The sequence below is a fragment of the Tursiops truncatus genome, chromosome 8, assembly GCF_011762595.2.
Source record: "Tursiops truncatus isolate mTurTru1 chromosome 8, mTurTru1.mat.Y, whole genome shotgun sequence".
In the NCBI taxonomy this organism is placed as follows: Eukaryota; Metazoa; Chordata; class Mammalia; order Artiodactyla; family Delphinidae; genus Tursiops; species Tursiops truncatus.
In genome coordinates, this window is record NC_047041.1 from 105,091,025 (window position 1) to 105,111,806 (window position 20,782).

Here is a 20,782-nt window from a genome sequence, read left to right on the forward strand (position 1 = left end):
AGGTGTACATTCTGTTTAGTAGCTTGGTGTGCGTAATTTTATGTAAGAATTCAAAACAGATCTTTGCATGTATCTGTATAACCTGTCTACATTATTCTTTGGCAACAGGAGGAGGTGAGGTGGCAGAGTTTAACATGCAGAGAATTTTGAAAACGAAAATTTTAAGACTTGCCACTTTTAATATTAAGACTTTGCTAATATTGGTTACTTAGTGAACAGGGAGGGACCTGAAGCGGATTTTTAGCTGGGGACGGGAATTGCAGTAGCAGAAATTTCAGGTCCTAGTTTCAGCGTTTGATACTGTGTAATATAATTTTGCTTTAGAAGAATTAGGCTTTAGAAGGCTGCTTCCAGTTGTATGAAACTTCTTTTGTTTGTTTTCAATTTTATTTATTTTTGGCTGCGTTGGGTCTTCGTTGCTGCACGCGAGCTTTCTCTAGTTGTGGCAAGCGGGGGCTACTCCAGTTGCGATGCGTGGGCTTCTCATTGCAGTGGCTTCTCTTGTTGCGGAGCACGGCTCTAGGCGCGCGGGCTTCAGTAGTTGTGGCGCACGGGCTCAGTAGTTGTGGTTCGCAGGCTCTAGAGCGCAGGCTCCATAGTTGTGGAGCGCGGGCTCAGTAGTTGTGGCACTGTGGCTCACAGGCTCTAGAGCGCAGGCTCCGTAGTTGTGGAGCACGGGCTCAGTAGTTGTGGCTCGCAGGCTGTAGAGCGCAGGCTCGGTAGTTGTGGCGCATGGGTTTAGTTGCTCCACGGCACGTGGGATCTTCCCGGACCAGGGATCAAACCCACGTCCCCTGCACTGGCAGGCATATTCCTAACCACCAGGCCACCAGGGAAGTCCCCAGTTGTATTAAACTTTGAGTTCTGTTTCCATTTGTTAATATTATTACTTTAATTCTGTGGTAATTGGATGAGATTTCATCCAACTTTTACCCAAGAAAATGAGACACATATCTCACTGTTGTATCTCCACCTGTATCGTGAGGCAAACAGAGGTCCTGTCTTCATGGCAGATACCTTCCCCCTCCTGGAATTCCTGCAATAACAGGATATTTTATTATACTTTTTCTCTTTTTTTGGTAATATTATGTAGAAAAGGATAAACTTGGTAAACTGAGTGGCCAGACATAGCATTAAGACAGATGAGTGCTGGGATTTCCCTGGTGGGCCAGTGGGTAAGACTCCGTGCTCCCAACGCAGGGGTCCAGGGTTCGATCCCTGGTCGGGGAAGTAGTTCCCGCACGCCACAACTAAGAATTCACATGCCGCAACAAAGATCCTGCGTTTCGCAACTTAAACCCAGTGCAGTCAAAATAAATAAATATTTAAAAAATAGATAAAAAGACAGATGAGTGTGAATTACTTGGGGAATATTTATGATCTTTGAGGTAGGTGCGTTTTCATTCACAACCGAGAAAACTGGCATGTCTGTCAATTTAATTTTGAGGACAGTAATTTTATATTTGATTTGAAACTTAGGATTGAGCCCAGTTTGTTCTCTCTCTGAGTACACCCGTCTGTTACGTATTGGTTACTTCCCTTCTCTCCCTCTGAAATGCCCGACATAGGCCATGGCCCAGAAGGAAGACATGGAAGAGAGAGTCACTACTCTCGAGAAACGCTACCTCGCAGCACAGCGTGAAGCCACCTCTGTGCACGACCTCAACGATAAACTGGAAAATGAAATTGCAAATAAGGAGTCTATGCATCGACAGGTAGTGGTTTTTATCGAATTTTGTCTGGGTTTTATTAATTACTTACTAATGAACGGGGGAAGACCTTTTCCTGTGACTTCCATGTTGGAAATCAAGTCCCAGGGTAAAGTTTTTATGATCTTAGAGTATTATGTTCAGAAGTGTGGTGTACATCGTAGATCAACTGTACTAGAATAAAATAAATTTTTAAAAAAATTGTGGGTGACTGCAATTTACAGGTTTTCATTTTTTAGGATTTGGTTCAGCCATTTTGTGGAGCTGCACTCCTGACTCTTGTTGCCTGTTAGCATTTTTACCAAAAGAGCAGAGAGTGGCAAAGAACTTCAAGGCAGCTGGCTGCCTGTTGGTAACTGGGGTCAGTGTGGTAAATGGCAGATTGAGAGACGCAGTCTGAGTAGTAAGGTCTGTGCCTCCTGTGGTTCGGTTCGCCTCACTTGCTCCTGTTTCCGTGTGGTCTCAGATAACCAAGAGTTAACTAGGGAAACCAAACCTGGCTTCTGGAAAACAAAGTGAGTTTGTCTGGTGTGTTATGAAGTGTATCATTGGCCCCAGAATAAAAATAAAATACTAGAAAGCCATTAAAACTTACGGTGTGGATGCTAATTAAGAGCATTAAAATGTTCAAAATAATGACTTTAACAGGCAGATCAGAAAATACTACGCACCATGCGCTGTTATTTTCTGAGGGTTTTGAAGCATAACCTGTTGTTTGTATATGTGCACACAGAAAACAAGAGAGCTGCACAGAAACAAGCGTTAGCCTCTCAGGAGCTGAGCTTACAGATGATTTAACATGTTCCCTTTTCTAAAGAAAGAAAAATCTGTCTAAATTTTCTACATTGAAAATTTTTCAGAGTAAGAGGATTTTCTAAAAGAATGACCCTACGTTTACAAAGCTAAAACTTGACCAGTATTCCCTTAGGCCCACTCTTAGCAGGTCTGGATTTCAAAGGAGATGAACGCTGTATTTTGGCTTACATGCCCGTGGCAGCCTGTTGTCAGTAAGGTTCCCTTCAAATGATGATTCTGATGATGTTTTAAGAAGGGTTAGTACTGAACCCTTCTTTCCTTAACTTGTCAATAAGAATAAATAAGCTCCTACCGAAAAAGGGTTTGCTTTCATGTATAGGAACTTGTGTGTGTGTGTGTGTGTGTGTGTGTTTTAAGACTTTGGAGGTATTTAGGAAGAGCAGATACTTTTGGCAAGAGGTGTTTTGCACGTTGAAGTCAAGCCCAAGAAAGTGGGTGCGCGCTCTTCACAGAAAGAAAAACTTCACTGTGAGGCAGCTGGCAAAACAGCTGTGCCCCCCTCGGAACGGACTTATTAGACGATTGAAAACGGAAATGGCTGAACCATTCGCCCGTGTTGACGCTTTGCTCTCATTTTGTAGACTGAGGATAAAAACCGCCAGTTGCAAGAGCGCCTGGAGCTGGCGGAGCAGAAGCTGCAGCAGACCCTGCGGAGAGCGGAGACCCTCCCCGAGGTGGAGGCGGAGCTGGCCCAGCGGGTGGCCGCGCTCTCCAAGGTGCTGCCCTGGGTCTCCTTGTGGGGCAGACGCCGGAGTTGGGTGTTGAGGGTGATTTGTTCACGTGCCTTATCGTTGTGGTCTTGTCAGCGCCCCTAAATCCACCAAGCAGCTCAGACTTGTTTTCAGTGCTGTACTGTCTGAGACTGGAGCAAGTTTGAATGTCAGACATTATCCCTGCTTTCGTGTCATCCCCACATTCTTTTCCCTCCAGTTTTGTCAGATGTGTTCTGTGTGTCCCCAGGGTGCTTCAGCTCAGAGTCACCGCTGCTTGGAGCTACTCAAGTCAGCAGCTCCAAGGTTAGGGCAGAAGCTTTGGGGAAGAGCAGGGTAGTTTTTCTCAGAAGTAGGAAAATCCCATTCTCTGTCGAAGACCGCCAAAGTAACTTCGTAGTAAACAAGTTTTTGAGTCTTTATTCATTCACTGGTTCAACACATCATGGTGGGGCATGTGCCAGGCCCGGTCCCTGCCCTCACAGCCTCACCGTCCCTGGAGAGCCGGCAGGTGAGAGGGGGTGTCCCGGTGACGCAGCGGCGCTGGGGGCGGCTCGTCCACACGGCGGGGAGGAAGCGCACAACCGGCCACCGGCCCAGTCTTTCAGGCATATGGTCCTGCACTGCCAGTAGGCGCTGGCCAGGCCCAGAGGCCCTGGTGCATCCGTCAGGAGTTCTGTGTTGCCTGCCTGGAGCTTAGTGAGCTGCTGAGGGGGCCGGACAGACCCGGGGTGGGCAGATGGCGTCAGGTGCTCGCAGACCTTCCTTAGAGCAAGTTCATTGCTAACAGCTGTAACAGAAGCGCTCCTTTTCCTTCATGATCTGCATTTAAAGTCTCGGTTTCTTTTCTCCCCTGTCATCTCTCCTGTCCCTGGTTGGCCTTGTAGTCTGACCTTTTGTCTGCTGGAAACTCGGCCACTAAGGAAGCTAAACTGTTCGAACTTACCTCCCAGATTAGGAAGGTAGAACGTGTACATCGCTCTTGACTGTGCTTGCCGCTTCCTGCTTCCTGTGCTGACTCACCCAGAGCAGTCTGAGGCTGGGGCGAAACACAGCCCCCGGGTGTGGGACCTGGGGTGGGGGAGCACAGCTTCTCTCACAAGTCGATCGCCAGCGCCCGTCACGCCTCAGTCACCTGCCCGAGAGGGTGAATTGCCTCCCGGGGTCACGCATGGGGCCACGCAGGACGTGCGAGCAGGCGTCAGCGCGTGCCTTCCACTGAGCACGGGGTGCGTAGTCCACGCACAGCACGTCCTGCTTGTTGCTGCTGCAGTCGTACCCCGCGTGTTGTCAGGAAAGGGCAACTGTGAGCTGAACTGACACCATCCTTTGCTGGCAGGCCGAGGAGAGACACGGCAACATCGAGGAGAGGCTGCGCCAGATGGAGGCCCAGTTGGAGGAGAAGCACCAGGAGCTGCAGCGGGTACGTGTCCGGGCAGAGAGGCCGAGCGCCGGGCCGGGCCTGGGGCTGCCCCCCCCCCCCCCCCACCGCCGTGTGCACTCAGTGTGCGGCCTCATCTGCGCGCTGTCTGCTGATTGGCGCACCCACCACGTGCTTGCCCGCAGGCGGTGGGTAGCGGGGAGGAGGCCGCCTGCCGCTCTGACCAGCCTATTGCGGGAGCTGCTCCAGGTACAGGTGGGACCTTACGGGCCTCCCTCAAACAAGCCTGAGGTGCCAGCCCGGGGTGCCCATGCCACTTAAGGCACAGCGTCCTAGGCGTTGGGTCTGCTTGCCTGGGGTGTGGCACTGGAGTCCCAGATTCCGGTCACGGGCCTGATCGCTGTCCTGAACCCCAAAGTATTGTTCCAGACACAAAGGTAGACGTAGGGATGGCCGTTCCTGAGCAGGAGGAAAACTCCTGTGCTCGGAGATGGGGTAAAAAGGAGCATCGGGAAAGCGTGGTGGTGGAGGCTCACATCAGCTGAGTCCTGAGGGAGCTTTCCTGGAAGATCTGGTCACACGGCGAGATGGAACCTCCAGGAAATAGAGCGAGTGGTGGCCGCAGGTCCAGGCGTGCGACATCAGTATTGTCACCACCAGAAAGCAGCGTTCCTGGGCCTGGACTGCAGAGCATCAAATGTGAGCTTCCAGGAAGGAAAGCGTCTGCCTCCCATCAAGAGATCTGCATGCCAGGCGCCCCTGCCCCCGACACAGGCATGCGCCCTCCCCTCTTAGGCGGAGAATTGGACTCTGACCGCTTGAGGGGTGCACTTCATTACTTCCAGAACTCGTTGCAACAGGGATGCAGTTTATGACTAAGGCAATTCAAAGCAAACTTTTAAGTGGTTTTGCTTTAGAAATATTTGAGGGACTTCCCTGGTGGCACAGTGGTTAAGAACCCACCTGCTAGTGCAGGGGACGTGGGTTCGAGCCCTGGTCCGGGAAGATCCCACATGCCGCAGAGCAGCTAAGCCCTTGCGCTACAACTACTGAGCCTGCGCTCTAGAGCCCGCGAGCCACAACTACTGAGCCCACGTGCCACAACTACTGAAGCCCGCGCTCCGCAACAAGAGGAGCCACCGCAGCGAGAAGCCCGCGCACCGCAACCGAGAGTAGCCCCCGCTCACCGCGACTAGAGAAAGCCCGCGCGCAGCAACAGACCCAACACAGCCAAAAATAAATAAATACATTTTTTTTTTTTTTAATTTGGATGCTGACAGCCTTATCGTACGGTGAGCTGGGCCTCTTCTAGATGGTGGTGGTCGCTGTGTTTTGGGCGTGATTCTGAGCGCTTTGTATTTTGTGCTTCCAACAACCTAGGAGAACAGGGAGACCCGCCGAGGGGACCTGCCCTGATGTGTGCTGCCTGTCAGCACTTTCTGTCCCCTCCACTTTTCTTCTGTGTTCATTCAGGGTGTGGGGTGAAAATAAGCTTTTGAAACCATGAAGTTGATGCTAGTTTTATAGAACACAGACTTACCAATTTTATTACATTTAAAAATTACTTGCGGTAATTATTTCTAGTTTTTTAGTATAAATTATCATTACAAAGAATTCAGGTGATGTTAAGAGTATAAAGAAAAACATGTGAAAGTCTGTCTCCACTGGTTTTTTTCCCAAAATGAAATTTTTTACCTTTTGCTTTATAAGTTGAATTCATTTTACCCCCTTAATCCAGATTCAAGCTTCTGTTTACATGCTGGGAAGTTCCCCCTCCAGTGTGTGTGTAAGCTGATCCCCTTTAAAATGTGCTTGTTTTCTGCGTGTAAATCTGCTCCTTGAGTCCATCAGACAGTTAATGGTTGGTGACACTAATGAGGCCCCCTGGGTGCTTTGTGGAACAGAAGCAGTGGGAGGGACCTTTCTCTGCACCTGCAGTCAGCTCTGGTGATCCAGTCGGTTCTGGTGACGGTGCAGAGTCCACCGGAGATGGCAGTGGGAGGGGCAGCCTGGGGAGCCAGGGCATAGGCCAGTCACGTCATCGCTCCTTGGCGCTTTTAAAATAATGACCATACTTGTTCTTGAAGTTTGTAAGTTTTTGTTTTTCCTATTTTAGGCAAGGCAGAGAGAAAAAATGAACGAAGAACACAATAAACGTTTATCAGACACTGTTGACAAGCTGCTTTCAGAATCCAACGAGCGGCTTCAGCTTCATCTTAAAGAGAGAATGGCAGCTCTGGAAGACAAGGTGCGCTCGCACACCGTCCCCGAAGGCCCCTTTGCAAAAGGGGCGCCAGGGGCTACGTCCTCGCCCAGGCTGTGCGTGTGGGAAATTGCCTGTCATTCTTACTCTCCAGAACAAGAGTTAGAGAACTGTTTCCATAGCGGGCCAGCCACGTAGTAAATATCTTAGGCGTTTACCAGTCGTGAGTAATTGAGTAGAAGAAGTTCATGCTGATCAGTTAAGTAGCATGAAAACAGCCACAGGCAATCCGTAAAGGAATGGACGTGGTTGTGTGCCACTGGCGGGCCGAGTTTATCAGCCCCTGCGCCAGAATTTTCTAGGTCCACCCTCACCCCTTCATTGCTCTTGCATTAGAGGTTTATTTCTGTCTCTTGTGTGTGATGTAATATAAAAGATTTAACCATCTAAAAACAAGCGTTCTCATATTCCAACTCCAGCCTTCTCTCTTTTCATTTGGTTTGGAAAATGTCTAAGCCTGGACTCTTGCTGCTCATCATGGAACTACTGTAGCTGTAACCAGAGTAAAGGAGTAGCCGAGAATCTATGTCAGAGAAGCTCTGATGGGCGACACTTTGGTTCGGGTTTGATAAAAAACCTGTCCCGACTGCACCAGTGCCCTAGAGATGAGGCCCAAGAATCTTCCCTGAGATTGGCACCTGGGCTGATGCTTGTTTGGGAGAGACCAGTGGTTACCACTAATTATGTGGCACGTTTCATTTTACACAAAACCCACGATGAAATGCATTACTAGAGACCACATAGGGCAGTTACCTCACTTCCTCCCTGATCTGCGGGCCGGCCTTAAGGTAGGACTATTTTTGTATCAGATTTGAATTTTGCATGTGAAACTTGTGCCGGTTTCCCGAGTGACCACTGAACTGCAAAAGCTGAAAGCCGGTATAAACCAGTTTAACTTACCCCATGAACTTGACCTCCTTACATCTAGAAAATCAGTCGGTGAAGAAGGAAATTTTATATGTACAGGTTATGATTAAAAGGTGTCATCTGGCCTCGTGGCTCGCAGTTCACCCTGGGAGTGTGATCTGCCCATTAGTATGTTCACGTGGCCCATTCCTTCCCGCGGTGCTTCACTGTTTCAGACAGAACTGTAGCCGTCCTATAGTACGTGGAACATTTTTAAGAATTAACACTAAAAGGCTATTTATATCTTTTTCAGAATTCCCTCCTACGAGAAGTTGAAAATGCAAAAAAGCAATTAGAAGAAATGCAACATGATAAGGTGCTTCAATCTCTAGATTGTTTAGAAATCTGTTAAGAGCTGAATTGAGCTGGGTTCATTGTTATTATAATTATTACGGCTGTTTAGCAGAAGTTGAGTTACATTTTCTTTATGGCTAGTCCACTGCTATAACATATATAGCACTCCGGGATTTGTGTGTTGAAGGCGTTTGCATTTTACATGGATTTAGAGTCCAGCAGGTGTGTGTGCTTCAGAATTCTGAGTCCTTTCTGGGTTCATCTGAAAGCTGAAACAAAGCAGGAGCCTTTCATCTGGAACAGTGCCGTCCATCAGAAAGATAATAAGAGCCACATGTGTAATCTAACATTTCCTAGTAGCCATATTTAAAACAGTAGAAAGAAACAGGTGAAGTTAATTGTATTGTGTTCTACCCTATGTAATCAGAATGTTATCTTATCGTATAATTGCTCTAAAAACGAATGAGCTGCTTTACGTTCTTCTCTCCACCTGAGTCTTTGAAACCTGCGGTGTGGTTTCTGGTCACAGCACTTGGCGCTTTGGGGTGGCCCGTCCCAGGCGCTCAGTAGCCACATGAGGTGAGTGGCAGCTGTGGCCCACAGCGCAGAGCAGGAAGGCTGTCCGTTGACTCAGAAACTCTGGCAGTCTGCCTTGTCGCTTTGCCCTGTGAGGAAGTGGCGTTGGGAGTAGGGGTGGCACATGAGTGGATGTGTGCTTGGCGTAGACAGCTAGAAGCAATGCAGAGGAGCGAGTGCGATGGAGAGTGAATCCTGCGTGTGTGTCCCCCAGCCCTGCCCCAAGTACAGCTTGTCTCAGAATTCATTGTTGTTAATGGCTTGGCGTTTCTCTTCTGAGAGCTTTTCTACAACCAAGATGTAACTTTTTGTTCACTACAGCTTATAAAGTTAATACTGGTCTGAGCGTTTATGTTTGCTATAGGACTCTTGGAGAACATTTTCTCAGAATTAAAATGTTTGGATTTTATAACTGCTAATGTAACCTGTTACGGTTTTGTTCAGCATTTGAGCACATTTTGATGCGAGTCATTTTATATCCTGGAAGCAACACGTGTTATGCCGTTTGCTGTTTTGTAGGATCAGCTCGTACTAACCCTGGAAGCCTTGAGAGCTGAGCTGGACCAGACGGGGCTGAGAGGGGCTCCCCTACACCACAGGTAGGACGTTCCCCAGGTCACAGCTCTGCTCAGCACTGTCGTGTGTATACAAGGGCGTGTCATGGCTGCGTGGACAGTATGACTGGGTGGGTATAGCTCGTGGTCGCGCCTCCAGGAGCCTGTAGCCTAGTGGCAGGCTAGAGGGAAGGAAGAGTAGAATATCATTCCTGAGGTTAGAACTCGGTACCTAGGAGAGCGGCAGTCACATTACTGACAAGACTCAAAACCACAGGAGGCGGTTTGGAAGGAGGGTGGTGGCTCGTTAGTATTTGGGTGTATTCATTTGAGGGACCTGACAGACTGTGACACTGATGTTTCTTAAGAATCGCAGAAGGTTAGTGACTTGCAGTCATTTTAAAATGTATTGAGACATGACTTGGCGTTGGCTGCCGTGGGAGGAACCACCTGGCTTGTGAGTGAGTTGAGCAAATGACTCAGCATCCTGATTTTTTTCTTACTTGTCATTATAGGGGCGATAATTCTTTTTAAGCTATTTAAATTTTTCTTTGCTTTCTTTGTGGAAAATGATCATCAAGTGAGAGTTAAACTTTAGCAAAAGTTATTGAAGAGCTTAACTGGTGACATTCATCCATCTGTAGGAAAGAGACTCCTGCTTGAATCGTGATTTAGGAGACAGTTCGGAGCCTATACAGATACTGCAGCATTTGCAAACGTAGGGGACCGTCAGGGTCTAGGGTCCTTGCAGAACCTCCTAGAAAAAAAGAGAAATCAAGGAAGATAGAGACAGAGCCAGAAACTTTCCCTGTCTCCAGAACCACCGGGGGGTAGAATTTCAAGGAGAGTGTGTGAGCTTACGGACGGTGGGGGGTGGGGGGGTGGAGGGAGGTCGGGACAGCGGCATCGCTGGACTTGCTGGCTAAGGTCCTCTAGGGTGAGGTCAGAGGTGGAGGCAGAGCCCTGCTCACGGGGTAGATGAGGTGCGTGTGAGGACGGTGCGGGTACCTGGAGGAGGAGGTGGACACAGCCTGTTACTCCTTTGGGAGTTTGAGTGATGAAGGGGGCGCGGGTGCCAGAAGCGAAGGGCTGGCACAGTTGCGGGGGTTTTCAGTGGAAAAGCCTTGGGCACGGTCACCAGAGCCATGTGTGACAGTGAAAGTCAAGGACGAGGAAGCAGCTCTTGCTCTGATGGCGCAGGGGGGCGGGAGGGGGGCTCCGTGCTCTGATGACGCAGGGGGGCGGCGGGAGGGGGCTCTGTGCTCTGACGGCGCAGGGGGGCGGTGGGGGGAGAGGCTCGGTGCTCTGATGGCGCAGGGGGGCGGTGGGGGGAGAGGCTCTGTGCTCTGATGGTGCAGGGGGGCGGGAGGGGGGCTCTGTGCTCTGATGGCGCTGGGGGGTGGCAGGAGGGGGCTCTGTGCTCTGATGGCGCAGAGGGTGGGGGGGGCTCTGTGCTCTGATGGCTCAGGGGGGCGGGGGGGGCTCTGTGCTCTGATGGCGCAGGGGGGCGGAGGGGGGCCTCCGTGCTCTGATGGCACGGTGGGGGCTGTAGGCGAAATCTGTGCTCTGAAGACAGTGGGCTGGAGGGGCTGGGTACTGCGGGAGGGGACGTTTCAAGGAGGCAGTTCTCGAGGTGTAATGTCAAGTGGCTTAGCAGAGAGGTGGTTGGGAGCTGTAGAAATGGGAAAAGACGGATCACAGCCGGTGGGGAGGGGGGCCTCGGGGTGCGGAGGGGGGACTGAAAAGATGGCTCGTGGGCAGGGCAGGCTCGGCTTGTTTGGCAGGACTTCACAGTGAAATCAGTCACCTTGTCTCTGAGATCTTCTGGGAGGAAAGCCAGCCTCTGTTGACAAGTGGGGGACAAAGATGGTGGCTGGGCTCCGTAAGGAGACTGGGAAATGACTGCTGCGGGGCGACAGAACCCGGGGGCGTTTGTGGACTTCAGAGGATCCGCCAGCCACCAAAAGCACGTGCGGGATTTTGTGTCGTAGCTTTCACCCGATTTTGAAGCGTGCTGTGGCCCCCAAGCAGTTGGGTAGAGGTCATGCTGAGAAAGAAGGAGCAGTTTCCTTAGGCATGAGGCCAGAGGGGAAGGGGAGACGGTTGCGGTTCAAGGGAGATTCCAGACTTTGATCTCCTGCAAACAAGGGATAAATCCTATGCAACACTTGAAAACATTTCTTTTTTTTTTTTTTTTACATCTTTATTGGAGTATAATTGCTTTACAATGGTGTGTTAGTTTCTGCTTTATAACAAAGTGAATCAGTTATACATATACATATGTTCCCATATCTCTTCCCTCTTGCGTCTCCCTCCCTCCCACCCTCCCTATCCCACCCCTCTAGGTGGTCAGAAAGCACCGAGCTGATCTCCCTGTGCTAAGCGGCTGCTTCCCACTAGCTATCTACCTTACGTTTGGTAGTGTATATATGTCCATGCCGCTCTCTCGCTTTGTCACAGCTCACCCTTCCCCCTCCCCACATCCTCAAGTCCGTTCTCCAGTAGGTCTGTGTCTTTATTCCTGTCTTACCCCTAGGTTCTTCATGACATTTTTTTCCCTTAAATTCCATATATATGTGTTAGCATATGGTATTTGTCTTTCTCTTTCTGACTTCACTCTGTATGACAGACTCTAGGTCTATCCACCTCATTACAAATAGCTCAATTTCATTTCTTTTTATGGCTGAGTAATGTTCCATTGTATGTATATGCCACATCTTCTTTATCCATTCATCCGATGGTGGACACTTAGGTTGTTTCCATCTCCTGGCTATTGTAAATAGAGCTGCAATGAACATTTTGGTACATGACTCTTTTTGAATTATGGTTTTCTCAGGGTATATGCCCAGTAGTGGGATTGCTGGGTCGTATGGTAGTTCTATTTGTAGTTTTTTAAGGAACCTCCATACTGTGCTCCATAGTGGCTGTACCAATTCACATTCCCACCAACAGTGCAAGAGGGTTCCCTTTTCTCCACACCCTCTCCAGCATTTATTGTTTCTAGATTTTTTGATGATGGCCATTCTGACTGGTGTGAGATGGTATCTCATTGTAGTTCTGACTTGCATTTCTCTAATGATTAGTGATGTTGAGCATCCTTTCATGTGTTTGTTGGGAAGACATTTCTTTTAAAAACGTCGAGCAGTGGGTGAACCAGAGGAGGCTGAGCCAGCACGTGGTCCTGGCCCGCTCTGCAGGGGGTGTGAGGAGAGCTTACTCTCCTCAGGGGAGTGGGGTCTGTTTCCCGGATTTCAGGGCTCCTGCGAATGAAGGCGCCACCCTTCTTCCCAGAGACAAGGGCCGAGCAGCTCCTGGGCTGGGCCCGCAGTGCAGGTGGGCCCATGGTCAAGGCTGGGCCGCGCCTCCGCTGACCGGGGTGTCTCCTGACACCCACGCCCAGTTTCTGTCGTCATGCTCAGGGCCCCAACCACCTGTTCTGGGACTTCTTCAGCCTAGCGTCTTGATCGTTAATGTAATTACACCCAGGACTCTGCTTTTGATTCGGAAACACCAGTCCATCTAAGCTCTAAGCCGTGGTTCAGAGGGGTTTCTGCTGCGGGTTTGTCTGAGGCGCTGTGAGCGGTGTAGACGGTGTTCCAGGTAGAGGAATGTTTATGATTGATGGGCTTCACACTGGGCATCTTGGCCCAAACAGGAAAGGAGAGAACAGCTGAAGGCCAGAGGGGAGGTGTGGATGTCAAGGAAAAAGCAGGGCAGGTGCCGGGCCCAGCGCCCTGACCTGAGGGCGGGTTCCGAGGTGGACCACAGACCCCTGGGCGCCGCAGACAGCTGGGTGCCGTCCCTGTCACTGGCATGTCCTCGTGTCCGCGCTGGCTTTCCCGGATGTGGTGGGGCAGGCGGCGGGGTGCTGTTGGAGCGGGCGAGCGGTGCCCTCCTGGGCGACCTTCTCCTGTGACATCACTCAGTTTCCAAGTTGACAGGTTCCGGCTTGGCCAACAAAGTGAGGTCACTTTCCTCCTAATAATGACCTTTTTCTTCCCCCGTGTTTCAGCCGACCCCACTTGGGCAGCGTCCCAGATTTCAGGTTCCCCGTGGCAGACGGGCCCTCGGACTCCTTCAGCAGCAGCGCGGTGTTGCGACGCCCGCAGAAAGGCCGGCTGGCAGCGCTGCGCGACGAGCCTTCCAAGGCAAGCCCCCCCCCCCCCGCCCCGCCCCGCCCAGCCCCGCCCCCTGTCCCGGGGACCAGCGCTCTGTGAGATACTGGCCTCCTCACCCTGCGGTTCGGAGACTTGTCTTGAAACAAAGCTTGATGGGTCGCTTCCTCTCTTCCCCTACCCCCGTTCTCCTTTTTCTGACTAAGAGTTTACTTTTAAGGCAAGCTTTTTTTTTTTTTTTAAGAACAAATTTTGGTAACATGTGACCTACTGTAAGGCACAGCACAGTGCTGATTAGCACAGGTTTGAGGTCATCCTTAAGAGTAAATGAATACACACATTCATCATCTTGTAGTGAGAATTCTCATTTGGAAGTTCAACTGCCTTCATATTTTTGTGCATTTCACGGCATATATTTTTATATATGTCTCTGTATTTTGAGCTCCCATATTCAGTGAGCAGCTAGTTTGGGCCAGGCATCCTCAGACCTAGGGCTCCAGCAGAGAATTAAAAACAGACAAAATGGGCTTCCCTGGTGGCGCAGTGGTTGAGAGTCCGCCTGCCGATGCAGGGGACATGGGTTTGTGCCCCGGTCCGCGAAGATCCCACATGTTGCGGAGTGGCTGGGCCCGTGAGCCATGGCCGCTGAGCCTGCGCGTCCGGAGCCTGTGCTCCGTAACGGGAGAGGCCACAACAGTGAGAGGCCCGCATACCGCAAAAAAAAAAAAAAAAACCAGACAAAATACCTGCACGCACGCACACTCCAACACGCACTCCCTAGTGAGAAGAGAGAGGCAGCAGTGAATGGAAAGTAAAATAAAACATGCTGTGTGTATTCTTTATCTACTGCTGCATAGCCAATCACTGCAAAGCTCAGTGGCTTCACAGTGAACATTTAATAGTCCACAGTTCGTGTGCACGTGGGAGCATCTTAGTGGGCTGGGCCCTGCTCAGGGCCTCCTGAGGTCACTGCCACCAGAAGGCTCCCCCGGGGCTGGGTGGCACGCTTTCAGACTCCCTCACCTGGCTGTTGGCGAGAGGGCCCCGGTCCTTGCCGTGTGGACCTCTTCATGGGGCTGGCTTTCCTCAGAACTCCCTCCGAGAGAGAGCGGGGGAGAGCCCTTTCATGCCGCAGTCCCGGAAGCTGCACACCTTTGCTTCCACTGCGTTCTGATCGTTAGAGTGAGCTGCGAAGTCCTGCCCTCACTCACGGGGGTCAGGGAGGAATTGCCCTCTGCCTCTTGAAGGGAGGAGGATTAAAGAATTCATGGACGTATTTTTCAGTCACCACAGCCAGATGGTAATAAGCAGGGAAAGGAAACCAAGGGTACCCGAGTTGCCAAACAAGGAGGGGAATAATAATTTTTAAACAGGGTGGCCAGCGAGGGTCTCCAGGAGGGTGGCGTTCGAGCAAAGACCTGAGGAAGGGAGGGGAAGTAGCCATTCGGAGGTAATGGTCGTGCCAGCCAGATGGGCCGGTGCACTGGACGTAGGCTACGGGCGCGGGGGCGGTCGCGGTCCGGGAGCAGCTCAAGGCTGGGGTCTGTTTCCTGCTGTGAGGGAGATAGCCGGGTCGGGGGAGGCTGGGATCTGGGCCTCGGTCCCGTTCAGGTGGACAGGTCGGCAGCTGGGTGTTCCAGGACCCGGGAGAGCTCTCAACTCGAGGTAGACTTGGGGTCATGGGCATACAGGTGGTATTTAAAGGCATGAGCCAGATAGGGTCACCCGGTGGGTGCCTGTGGAGAGAGAGATGAGGTCCATGGATGGAGCCGTGGGGCACCCCGGATTCAGAGGTCGGGAGGCTGAGAAAGGGCGGCGGGGGGTGAGGAGTAGCCCGGGAGGGTGGGGCTGCTGAGTCAGAGGCTCCAGCGCTCTGCTGGGCAGTGTGGGGGAGGGGACCTAGGCGTGCGGGCTCCACGGAGCCCCCTGGAGCCACACCTGCTTGCAGAGAGTGGGAGACAGACGGAGGAGGGAAGGGGCGGCGTAGAGGCTGCCCTTGGGCGCTTTCAGGGAAGCGCAGTGGTTGCTGGAAGGAGCCCTGGAGGGAGAGTTCTGTGGTTCCTGCTGTGTGCTTTTAAGGAGAGAGGAGGGAGTGGACATCCTGAGGCTGTTGGGAATGAGCCCCTAGGACGTGGATTAGCCACAGGGAAGGAGGAGTGATGGCAGGTGATCTTGGACCAGCTGAAGGGGGTGGCCCGGCCCTGGGGAGGGTCGGAAGACGGATTGCGTGGGCACAGGCCCCAGGGGCAGGGGGCTGGGGAGCCTGCGTCTAGAGGCTGCCCCGTGGTTACTCTGAGGTCGTGTCTGGCAAACGGAAGGCAGGACCCTGGGCTGAGCGTGGAGGTGGGGATGGGGAGTGGGAGGAGGTTTGGGGAGGGAAGGGGTGTGGGATGGCCCCAGAGGAGAGGCAGCGCAGGGCCCCAGCGAGCACGCTTCTTCTGTGCATGTTCTGATGACAGCGCAGAGGGCGTCCGGGCTCAGCACGGAGGTGTCCTTGCAACGCGAGTTGCAGTTCCCTAGCAAAGCCCCGCTGCTCTGCAGCTCCCTCGCCCCGAGGGCTGTCGGGGGCAGGCTCTCCCATCTCCCTTCTGCTGCTGCTCTTGTCTGCGCGTGTTGGGAGACGAGACTAAGGGACCTCTGAGAGCCCTGTCACGTGGTGGCGCTGGTAAAAGCTATGGCAGCCGAGGTGACCCCGGCAGCTTTGGATCTGAGGGATTTTTGTTTACTTCCCTTCAGCCTGGCTGATGGTGGCACGGAATTAACTTTTTTAATTTTCGGTTTTTGTTTCTGACGCGGTTGCCTCAGCCTTGCGCATAACATCGTAGAATTGCCTCCCGTCCAGGCGAGGAAGTGAACGTGGCCAGGCTCTCTGAGAAATAGATTCTCCTCCTGCCCATTTCCTAAGTACTGCTCACTTCACAGATGTCAGTGGCTTCTAAGCGTGACCCATTTTTCCAAGGTCTTCTGGGTCTCTGTGTAAAGTTGTTTCAAGTTGCTGGTAGCCTGCAGTTGCCCTGACGGTCGCTGCTGAACCGCGGCCTTTCTTGCGCAGGTGCAGACCCTGGACGAGCAGGACTGGGAGCGCGCGCGGCAGGCCAGCGTGCTGGCTCACGTGGCGCAGGCGTTCGAGAGCGGCGCGGACGTGCCTGACGGCGCCGGCGACGGGGACACGCTTTTCAGCTCGGCCACTCTGCTGTCGCCCAGCGGGCAGGCCGATGCCCAGACCCTGGCCATGATGCTTCAGGAGCAGCTGGACGCCATCAACAAAGAGATCCGGTGCGTGTGCCGGTGCCTGGCTTCCCGGAAACACGGTGTCTCCGAGGGGTGGTCGCTACTTAGAAAAGCCTAAGTGTTCCATAAATAAGGAAACGTACGTCGGTTCTGTTTTAAGAATTTTAAGTCCTGAGATTGCCCTTGCTTATAAAGCTCAGTTAAGCAGGGCGTTGTCTCCACAGTTGTGGGGTCAGCATACTGTGTGAGATGTCGTGGAAGGGGGAGGAGAGGCGTGAGGCGTTCAGCCCCTGCCCCCGGAAGCTGCCGACACACCTGGAGAGAGATGGCGGGGTGCAGAGAGCCGGGGCCATGCCCGTCCGGGGTGCAGGGCGGAGACATGGCGCCAGGGAGTCGGGGCGGAGTCGGCTCCCCGGATTCCTTTCCCGGGGCAGGGCTGGTGGGCGTGCCGCAGAAAGTGAGGGCACACCCTTATTCGGCCTCTGCCAGCCGGCTGTGTCCCCCCCAGCTCTGAGCTGATGCCCCCCTGCAGCCCGTGCGTCCTCCGGCACGGAGAGGTCGCCCTCTTGTGGGTCCCTTGGAGCCTCGCGTATTCTGTGGTGTGTCCCAAAGCCACCGGGAACAGAAAAGCTGGGGTTTTCGGGTTGGCAGGCTCCCACTGGGACTTGCGATTTGCTTTTAAATTAACATAATGTGAAAATCGGTTCTTGTAAGACAGGGGTCAGAGGATGTGTGCTTGAGTATTTTCTAGTCTCATCAGTACATTTAAGATGTTTTCTTTAGAAACTGTCGTAGCAATTGTAATAGTTACTTTGCAAAACAGGGAATAGAATCCAGAGGACGCCTTGTAGTGATCAGGAGGCCTTAGGTCTGGGGGCGGCAGTGTGGTCGGGTACCCTGAGGCCTGCCGGTGTCAGATCTGCATGGCCACACCTCCTGTCCCAAGTCCACACGCAGAGCAGCCCCAGGCCGGTGACCCTGTGGCGGACCCGGTCAGAGCTGCTGCTCAGCTTGCTCTTGTCGCATTAACACAGGCAGAGGTGCCCGTTCCCACCTGCAGAGAACGGGGGCCAGAGAGGAGAGGCCGCAGAATAAACGGCAAAAGTAGGTGGTGCTGCCTGCACTTTGGACTTCACAGACTGACTGCTTCGTGAGCCATGTCTGAACCCAGGCGAGCTCTGAAAGACTGTCTTTCCCCATCCCTGCGGGAACTGTGAAACGATAATATACTTTTATTTTTGTAGCCAGGTAAAAATGATTTTTTCCTTATGCAACAGGTTGACCTGATGTAACTGGTAAATTCTGCCCATCGACTTTTTATCAAAAATGAGAAAATACTTTCAGTATATATAAACAGAACTTAAATTGGAAAGGTTACGACAAGGATCCGGTATTTTAATATCAAAATAATTGTATTTGCATAGTCAGATATTTAGACTGCTATTTAACCATCCAGTACACATTCGGGGGGAGGAACATTAACCTTGAATTCCAGAGTAATGCAGCTGTGGTCGACGTGAATCCAGAAACTCACATGAGAGACTTCCCTGGTGGTACAGTGGTTAAGACTCTGCCCTTCCACTGTAGGGGGCATGGGTTCCATCCCTGGTTGGGGAACAACAACAAAAAAAAACCCCAAAAAAACAAACAAAAAAAGAAACTCACATGAGGCTGGTAGAGAACTTTATGAAATAATACTTTTGTTCAAATTCAACCTTAAAATCAACTCAGCATTTTCATCAGGTCTAGGGACTTGTGTTTAGAAACTCCACATTGCTTTGTGAATTGCTTTTTTGATTATATCAGAGTTCCCTATTTCCAGTTGAAAAAATTGATAGACAGGTGTGCTGCTTTGCTGTAACAACAGGGAAGGTTGTAAATTTTAAATATTGTAAAAAAGCTGTAAATTTTAAATGTCTCATTATGCAGTGAGCATTGCCACCCAGCCCCCATCAGAATTTAGTGTAAATAAGGAAAATCAAACGTGAATGATCGGAAGCAACTCAGTGCTAAGTCGTCAATCGTAACACAGAACACAGACCCAGATTTGTTATCCAGACACGTTCCTCTGTTTTCTGACAAAGGCAGGTGACGGTTTTATTCTGTTTCAGGTTGATACAAGAAGAAAAGGAGAACACGGAGCAGCGGGCGGAGGAGATTGAGAGCAGGGTGGGCAGTGGGAGCTTAGACAGCCTTGGTCGTTTTCGATCAGTGAGCTCCATCCCCCCGTACCCTGCTTCCTCTCGGGCCAGCTCTTCCCCGCCCAGCAGCGGGCGGCCCACCCCTCGAAGGGCCCCGCACAGCCCGGCAAGGGAAGTGGACAGACTAGGCGTCATGACTCTGGTAAGTGTCTGCCTTCTCCCTGCTGCACCCTCCCCCAGCACACCTGGTTTGCTTGCTTGCTTTCTTTGTTAACCTAGAAGAAAGTCAGGTGCATTTGCTATGTTCAGAAGTTCAAGATTTTTAAAGCTAGTATTTAATCAGTCCCCCCAATTAATGACAAATTAATTTTGATGTTTGGACCACCAGCTTAGCATGTCATCATGAACTCATCCAAAGTTCTCCTTTGTGTAACATTGGGCATGGCCTCTGCAAGGCGCAGCAGCTACAGAAAAGTTTTTGTTTTTCAGGAATAGACAGCTTAGCAAGAGTAAACATAGGCAGCCCTAATGGCATCTCGAACACTGTACAGAGAGTCGATGCTGTCTTCCTTTACACTAGGGATGTCTCACTGGAGGGGGTAGGGCATGCGGTCAAAACAAAACCGAAAAAGCTAAAGTGGTCCTCTTGCTGAGGCAGCTGGCCACGCACTCACACCGGCTCTGCATGTGAAACCAGGTTAAAAGCCGGTGCCCCTGGGCTTCCCTGGTGGCGCAGTGGTTGAGAGTCTGCCTGCCGATGCAGGGGACACAGGTTCGGGCCCCGGTCCGGGAAGATCCCACATGCCGCGGAGCGGCTGGGCCCATGAGCCATGGCCGCTGAGCCTGCGCGTCCGGAGCCTGTGCTCCACAACAGGAGAGGCCAAAGCAGTGAGAGGCCCGCGTACCGCAAAAAAAATAAAAAAAAAGCTGGTGCCCCGCGGCTCCCAGGGAAGCAAACGGGCGTCCTCACTCTTCCTCATCTGGAAACGCGATGAGCACGTGGTGACAGCGTGCAGCTCTGGAGCACACGTTATAGCTTTCTGTGGATTTAGGTCTTCTGAGTGCATTGCTGTTCACCACGTGAAGTCGGATTTACAATATTCTGCTTTTTAACTGCACTTGTGTTATAACTTTTTTCTGTTACCACCCATTTTCATTTTAGCTGCATTGTTAGCGTATAAGTAAATCAACTGTGAATCATTTCAGTGACACGTGAAGTGGTGACTAGTCCATGTCGTGGTATTTGGGCATATACTGCTTCTGTAATTTACATCATTAGCTAATTAGCTGATAATTAAAACTCTTTGACGATTTCATTTGTGGTTTCATGCTTAGTATCTTTCAGAGAATTTGTAAAAACAGTTCTGTGTATTTTTTTCTTTGTTGTTATGTGGTTCTCTGTCCTGGCTGACGGTGTGTCTGCTTCTGTCATCGGTGTTGATTCCCTGTACCATCCTTTGTTTTATCAGTTAATCCAGACCCCAGCCTCCCCACCGCCGGGTCTGTAGTTTACCATCCAGCTCCGCTCCCCGTCCTCCCCACTCGCTTATCAGTCCCTTCCACAGCAGTGCTGTGCTCCACAGCGTGTGTCTATGCTTGTGGCTCATTAGTGGGGTTTCTTCGTTTCTCATTAAACAGTGTTTTTCCCCCATAGCGGTAAGTTTTATGTAGTGTATCACTGCATAATAGGTATGGCTACAGGCATGATGTAGATGGACCAGAGTGTTTTTGCTCACACTGTATAGCATACGTGTAATTCATAAGTGAGATGCTGCTTATATAAAGAAATGACCCGCTAAGTGTAGAATTCATGGACTCTGACACAACGTACTTTCTGGTTTCAGTGCTTGTATTACTTAAGACGGTAAATCTCATCAGCCTATTAAACATGCACAGTTAGTGTCTTTACTAGACTATTTTTAATTAAATTATCTTCTATGAATCATAAAATGTAAAGACTGTCTGCTGTTATGCTAGCTTTTATTCTTACATATTTTCACAGGGTACCTGCTTTAATCAATAAATTTATTTTGAGAAGTTTTAAATCAAATTCTAGGTAAGGATTTTACGTTAATGTCCAATAGGT

At 51.0% G+C, this 20,782-nt stretch overlaps 1 protein-coding gene across 4 annotated transcripts in view; it reads left to right on the forward strand.

The window, feature by feature from the left end:
• The window catches only part of PPFIA1 (PTPRF interacting protein alpha 1), an 89,356-nt gene that overhangs the window by 39,637 nt on the left and 28,937 nt on the right, over positions 1 to 20,782 (forward strand). For 3 of the 4 annotated variants that reach the window (XM_073809322.1, XM_073809324.1, XM_073809323.1), the window contains 10 exons: positions 1,569 to 1,715; positions 3,107 to 3,241; positions 4,123 to 4,197; positions 4,575 to 4,658; positions 6,733 to 6,864; positions 8,039 to 8,101; positions 9,175 to 9,254; positions 13,222 to 13,357; positions 16,377 to 16,600; positions 18,667 to 18,898. In XM_073809322.1, coding sequence (XP_073665423.1) covers positions 1,569 to 1,715; positions 3,107 to 3,241; positions 4,123 to 4,197; positions 4,575 to 4,658; positions 6,733 to 6,864; positions 8,039 to 8,101; positions 9,175 to 9,254; positions 13,222 to 13,357; positions 16,377 to 16,600; positions 18,667 to 18,898 — 1,308 coding nt within the window. The remainder of the gene's footprint in view (positions 1 to 1,568; positions 1,716 to 3,106; positions 3,242 to 4,122; positions 4,198 to 4,574; positions 4,659 to 6,732; positions 6,865 to 8,038; positions 8,102 to 9,174; positions 9,255 to 13,221; positions 13,358 to 16,376; positions 16,601 to 18,666; positions 18,899 to 20,782) is intronic. The other variant, XM_033861356.2, reaches the window with a different exon arrangement.